The sequence below is a fragment of the Drosophila simulans genome, chromosome X, assembly GCF_016746395.2.
Source record: "Drosophila simulans strain w501 chromosome X, Prin_Dsim_3.1, whole genome shotgun sequence".
Taxonomy (NCBI): domain Eukaryota; kingdom Metazoa; phylum Arthropoda; class Insecta; order Diptera; family Drosophilidae; genus Drosophila; species Drosophila simulans.
The window spans coordinates 14,650,522-14,656,521 of record NC_052525.2 but is presented as its reverse complement, the minus strand read 5'-3'; the positions used below and the strand labels follow the sequence as shown (position 1 = coordinate 14,656,521).

Below are 6,000 nucleotides of genomic sequence, written 5' to 3'. Positions count from 1 at the left end.
TTCCAGCGCAGCATATCGGTGTGTCTGTGCGGCTTGGTGAGTAAAAACAAGATATAATATTTTATGAAAGCTTTGGCAACCACTGCGCCCCCATTCCGCTGATGCTGGCCCACAATGGACTGGGACTCATTGGCCATAAATAAATAAGGCAGCCAAACACAATCAAAAACCAATGAAGCAGACCAGCAGCCACAAATGACAGGAGGAGCTGCGAGTGGAGCTCCTGGAGGCCGACCATCATCATCTTCGTCGTCCTTCTCGCCCTGCTCGTCCTGCCAGTCGTGTCAGCTTTTTGTCCCTGTTCTTGCACAGCCAGCGGGAGTAGTTGGCCATGATTTAATGCCCTAATCATTTTCGTTTTTCAATCAGTCAGTTTCTATTTGCACGAAACACATATACATACATTCTCTCCGAGATCTTTTATAAACTTTGTAAATTCACTCGTTCTAACTAACCTCATATCGCCATGAGTTCCATCGAATGGGTCGGTGATATGCTTTACTACGTTATGCGCACCTACCTGGGGTTAACCGCACCCAGTTGCAATGCACACTTCCTTATCGATGTCCTTGGAAAGGTGAGTAAATGAAAGCTCTTCAATATTTTTTGGTGCGGCAGCAAGTGAAGGACTCAATACAATATTCCAAACTTGCAGATTGAACATTTTATATATTTCATCGAATTTTCCATGATGATAATGAGGCGGCCAAGAAATTTCAAGGCTTTGACTGATAGCCAAGCGAACCGCCTTCAACTATACAATTGCCTTTCAATGTTACGGACTTGGGCAAAAGTGATATACGCATTGGTATCCGTGGTAATTAAGGGCCTTAAAATATATACATTTACAATATGAACCCAACAATTTTTTACCATTCAAAGCATGCTTTAATCCATATCAAGACGCATTACATAAGTATCGCGATAGTGATTTCCGGCATCGTCTTGGCCATCGATATGATCTTCTTGGCAATAAATGGCTTACATGGCAAAAGAACGCTGCGACCCGCGCGGATTCTGTGGATTTCGTTGAGCTGTTGCACTTGGGTGCCCGGGATTCTGAACGAACTGATCATCTATTTGTATAATTAATGAAAGCAATGGCGATGTTAGACTTTATAACTTTCAAAATTCTTTGTCACATGTAGCACTTTCAAAAATATAGGAAATAAAGAGTCACACATCTAGTCCTACATTCTCAATTCTTCACGCGGATGTCTGTCGATTTGACAAAAGTTTTCAGCTTAATTTAATTTGCTGCAGCATTCAACTCGATTTCGCGCGTTTATCGTTAGTCGACAACTTTTTAATTGCCAGGCGGCGAAAAGGACACACATTCCCCGGAAGTGTTACTCTTTTGTTGGCGGGTGTAAAAGTTGAATAGGGTGAAAGAGAAGCTTAACTGGGTACAGAAGGAAAGTTATACAATTTAAGCCCTTCATGTTACTAGAAGGGAAAATAAAGATAGGATTAAACTATGAAGTAGTTTTTCTAACTCTTTTATGACCATAATAATAATCAAACAACTTTAATGATAAATGTTTTGTGCATTCTATTAACCAATGCAACTATCTGTATCACTTTCATGGTAATTTAAATACTTTTAAAATTTATTTGCATTAAAATTTGCAAGTTTAAAATATTTTTGCAAAAGTCCGTCAAAAAGTGACAGGGTAATTAGGGTAATGGTAATTAGGTTTAAAAAACTGTGCTTTTAACGGTGCGGCCTTTTTTTAAATATTGCATTTTTTGTAAAAAAAAATAATCGGTATTTTGATCAAAACATTGAAAATAATTACCCAAATAAGGAATGTCATACCTCGCTGAGTTCGTTGTTTAAATACCAATCGATTTGCATTCAAGTTTGGGAATTCTGGGATTTTTCAATTTTTCGCAAATTTTGATGATGGTACCCCCTTACAAAAAATGCGAAAATTTGGCCAAAAATTAATTTTACAAAATCTGTTTAAAAGTGAAAGGGGTGGTTAGTATTGGTTATGAGGAGTATAAAATGGTAATTCTTTTTGCTGTGTGACCATTTTTAGTCAAGTTATAGCCAAAAAAGCCAAATTGAAAATTGAGTTTTTTGCCAAAAATAGTTTTCCAGTTTTTTTGTGAAAAAAATAATCGGTATTTTGATCAAAACATTGAAAATAATTACCCATAAAAGGAATGTCATACCTCGCTGAGTTCGTTGTTTAAATACCAATCGATTTGCATTCAAGTTTGAGAATTCTAGGATTTTTAAATTTTTCGCAAATTTTGATGATGGTACCCCCTTACAAAAAATGCGAAAATTTGGCCAAAAATTAATTTTACAAAATCTGTTTAAAAGTGAAAGGGGTGGTTATTTGCATTCAAGTTTGAGAATTCTAGGATTTTTAAATTTTTCGCAAATTTTGATGATGGTACCCCCTTACAAAAAATGCGAAAATTTGGCCAAAAATTAATTTTACAAAATCTGTTTAAAAGTGAAAGGGGTGGTTAGTATTGGTTATGAGGAGTATAAAATGGTAATTCTTTTTGCTGTGTGACCATTTTTAGTCAAGTTATAGCCAAAAAAGACAAATTGAAAATTGAGTTTTTCGCCAAAAATAGTTTTCCAGTTTTTTTGTGAAAAAAATAATCGGTATTTTGATCGAAACATTGAAAATAATTACCCAAATAAGGAATGTCATACCTCGCTGAGTTCGTTGTTTAAATACCAATCGATTTGCATTCAAGTTTGAGAATTCTAGGATTTTTAAATTTTTCGCAAATTTTGATGATGGTACCCCTTACAAAAAATGCGAAAATTTGGCCAAAAATTAATTTTACAAAATCTGTTTAAAAGTGCAAGGGGTGGTTAGTATTGGTTATAAGGAGTATAAAATGGTAATTCTTTTTGCTGTGTGACCATTTTTAGTCAAGTTATAGCCAAAAAAGCCAAATTCAAAATTGAGTTTTTTGCCAAAAATAGTTTTCCAGTTTTTTTGTGAAAAAAATAATCGGTATTTTGATCAAAACATTGAAAATAATTACCCATAAAAGGAATGTCATACCTCGCTGAGTTCGTTGTTTAAATACCAATCGATTTGCATTCAAGTTTGAGAATTCTAGGATTTTTAAATTTTTCGCAAATTTTGATGATGGTACCCCCTTACAAAAAATGCGAAAATTTGGCCAAAAATTAATTTTACAAAATCTGTTTAAAAGTGAAAGGGGTGGTTAGTATTGGTTATGAGGAGTATAAAATGGTAATTCTTTTTGCTGTGTGACCATTTTTAGTCAAGTTATAGCCAAAAAAGACAAATTGAAAATTGAGTTTTTTGCCAAAAATAGTTTTCCAGTTTTTTTGTGAAAAAAATAATCGGTATTTTGATCGAAACATTGAAAATAATTACCCAAATAAGGAATGTCATACCTCGCTGAGTTCGTTGTTTAAATACCAATCGATTTGCATTCAAGTTTGAGAATTCTAGGATTTTTAAATTTTTCGCAAATTTTGATGATGGTACCCCCTTACAAAAAATGCGAAAATTTGGCCAAAAATTAATTTTACAAAATCTGTTTAAAAGTGAAAGGGGTGGTTAGTATTGGTTATGAGGAGTATAAAATGGTAATTCTTTTTGCTGTGTGACCATTTTTAGTCAAGTTATAGCCAAAAAAGACAAATTGAAAATTGAGTTTTTCGCCAAAAATAGTTTTCCAGTTTTTTTGTGAAAAAAATAATCGGTATTTTGATCGAAACATTGAAAATAATTACCCAAATAAGGAATGTCATACCTCGCTGAGTTCGTTGTTTAAATACCAATCGATTTGCATTCAAGTTTGAGAATTCTAGGATTTTTAAATTTTTCGCAAATTTTGATGATGGTACCCCTTACAAAAAATGCGAAAATTTGGCCAAAAATTAATTTTACAAAATCTGTTTAAAAGTGCAAGGGGTGGTTAGTATTGGTTATAAGGAGTATAAAATGGTAATTCTTTTTGCTGTGTGACCATTTTTAGTCAAGTTATAGCCAAAAAAGCCAAATTCAAAATTGAGTTTTTTGCCAAAAATAGTTTTCCAGTTTTTTTGTGAAAAAAATAATCTTAAAACGTAATAAAATTAAGCGTCTTATTCCCTCCCCATTGGTTACTCATTATATTATTAAAGGATAAGTGAAAGGACAATAGTATACAATTATGCTATTTATACGTTACAATAGTTAAAAAAGATTTGTGCTGATTACCAAGATTTAAAATTTTGACAAATTTTGGAGCAGCGAGTGGAGGTCCTGGAGGCCGACCATCATCGTTGTAGATCTCGTCGTGCCAGCTTTTTGTCCCTGTCCTTGCACAGCCAGCGGGACTAGTTGGCCATGATTTAGTGCCCTAATCTTTATCGTTTTTCATTCGTTGCTTTCAGTCTGTCAAACATTTTAATAAGTATAAATATACATTTTTCCTGAGATCTTTTATAGATTTCCAAAATTTATTTGTACAAATATACCTCATTTCGCCATGAATTTCTTCGAGCAGATTATTGATCAGTTTTGCGGCGTTATGCACACCAACCTAAAGATACCCATATCTTATTGCGAAACACGCTGCAACTGGAAATTCTCGGCAAATATCGATACAATGATATTCTTCTATACCCTCAGCTTCGGTATCCTTCGAGTGGTGAGTATATATTTATAGTTTGCTGGGCAGCAAGTAAAGAACTAATTACATCAAATTCGCAGGTATTCAATTTTATAGATTTCGTGAACCTTTTCATGGGAGGGACGCAGTTGGGACGGCTAAGCTGTCTCTTGATTCTGAGGGGCGCACATTCGGGGCGCTTACGAGCCCTCAAACAATTTTTAATGCTGCAAGCGTGGATGTTAGTGATATACGGCATGGTATCCGTGAGTATAAAGGCCCTTAAAATATACTAATTTACAAAATGTACACACTTGTTATAAGTCACTGCAACCATTTTTTTAATCCAGATCAAGCCGCATTACATAAATCGCTTCATTGTGGTTTCTGTCATCATCTTGATCAGCGATATGTTTGTGCTGCTATTAGATATCCGGCGACATGCCAGGATACCTCTGGAGCGCATGGCGACCCTTTGGGAAATGACGCTCAACTTGTGCTGTGTTTTATACGTGCAGTGGATCCTCAAGAAACACTGTTAGCCTGGAGGAAATGATGTGCTCCATGCCGATATCTGTTTTATAACTTTAATAGGGTGAAAGAGAAGCTGAAACTGGGTACAGATGGGAAATTATACTATTTAAACCCTTCATGTTTCGGGGGTGAACATTTAAAACAGGACTAAATTATGCAGTGAATGGGGCTCTTTAAACTTTGTGGCTTTGGTCATAACTTGGCTAAAAATAATCACACAATATATATAATATTTGATTTGTGCATTAAATAAACCAATTTAACATCTGTATAACTTTCCTGCTGACTTTAAAATTGGAAACATTTTTGCATATTATCTAAGAGGTTACTCGACTTACGATTTTTATCTGTAAATGCCACTCGATTGCAAGTATTTTGCAATACCAATTCAAAATAATAATAAAAATGAAATGAGGGTGAGTTGCTAACTGTTTTTTTTTTTCTAATTTAGAAGACAGATTATTTTCTTAAGGTAACTGCGCAAATCTTGGCTATTCAAAGCACTCTAATTTCGGAGCTTCGTGATGTGCTTTTCATTTGCCCTAAACGATAGCGCCATTTGACTTAATGAAGCTTAAAGACAATAAAACGCTTAAGCACACAACTTGGCCACGCCCCACGCTGCCCCTCGCTTATACACACACACACACACGCATAGGCACACAGACGCACAAACTCACACAGAGGAACAACATTGTGTCAACGTCAAACGTCTTTTTCTTGCAACTTTCTGCGCTCGCGTCATAATTTCTATGAATTTTATATACTTTGATAAGCATTCCATTGGCATGCGAGGCACGTTCGAGTTGACAAACCCCCCTCCATCCCATCCTACGGAAAGCCGCCAACACCCAACGC

General features: G+C 35.2%; 2 protein-coding genes across 2 annotated transcripts; both read left to right on the top strand.

Annotated features, from left to right (window-relative positions):
- The first annotated feature begins 359 nt into the window (after window positions 1-359).
- On the top strand, window positions 360-1,187 carry LOC6725999. The gene is made up of 3 exons (XM_016172562.3): window positions 360-577; window positions 656-817; window positions 883-1,187. The coding sequence occupies exons 1-3, from the start codon at window positions 467-469 to the stop codon at window positions 1,090-1,092; spliced, it is 483 nt and encodes a 160-aa protein (XP_016039372.1). The 5' UTR covers window positions 360-466; the 3' UTR covers window positions 1,093-1,187.
- Window positions 1,188-4,366: 3,179 nt separating this feature from the next.
- On the top strand, window positions 4,367-5,413 carry LOC27209028. Its single transcript, XM_016184553.3, has 3 exons — window positions 4,367-4,647; window positions 4,710-4,874; window positions 4,959-5,413. Exons 1-3 carry the CDS (start codon window positions 4,486-4,488, stop codon window positions 5,148-5,150), a joined length of 519 nt encoding a protein of 172 aa, XP_016039370.2. The 5' UTR covers window positions 4,367-4,485; the 3' UTR covers window positions 5,151-5,413.
- Window positions 5,414-6,000: the final 587 nt, after the last annotated feature.

Excerpts from the sequence above, each read along its gene's own strand:
- LOC27209028 (XM_016184553.3), top strand. The coding sequence starts at position 4,486 with ATGAATTTCTTCGAGCAGATTATTGATCAGTTTTGCGGCGTTATGCAC. Across the intron at positions 4,648-4,709 it reads GCTTCGGTATCCTTCGAGTG|GTATTCAATTTTATAGATTT; the intron begins GTGAGTATATAT and ends TCAAATTCGCAG. Across the intron at positions 4,875-4,958 it reads TGATATACGGCATGGTATCC|ATCAAGCCGCATTACATAAA; the intron begins GTGAGTATAAAG and ends TTTTTAATCCAG.
- LOC6725999 (XM_016172562.3), top strand. The coding sequence starts at position 467 with ATGAGTTCCATCGAATGGGTCGGTGATATGCTTTACTACGTTATGCGC. Across the intron at positions 578-655 it reads TTATCGATGTCCTTGGAAAG|ATTGAACATTTTATATATTT; the intron begins GTGAGTAAATGA and ends CCAAACTTGCAG. Across the intron at positions 818-882 it reads TATACGCATTGGTATCCGTG|CATGCTTTAATCCATATCAA; the intron begins GTAATTAAGGGC and ends TACCATTCAAAG.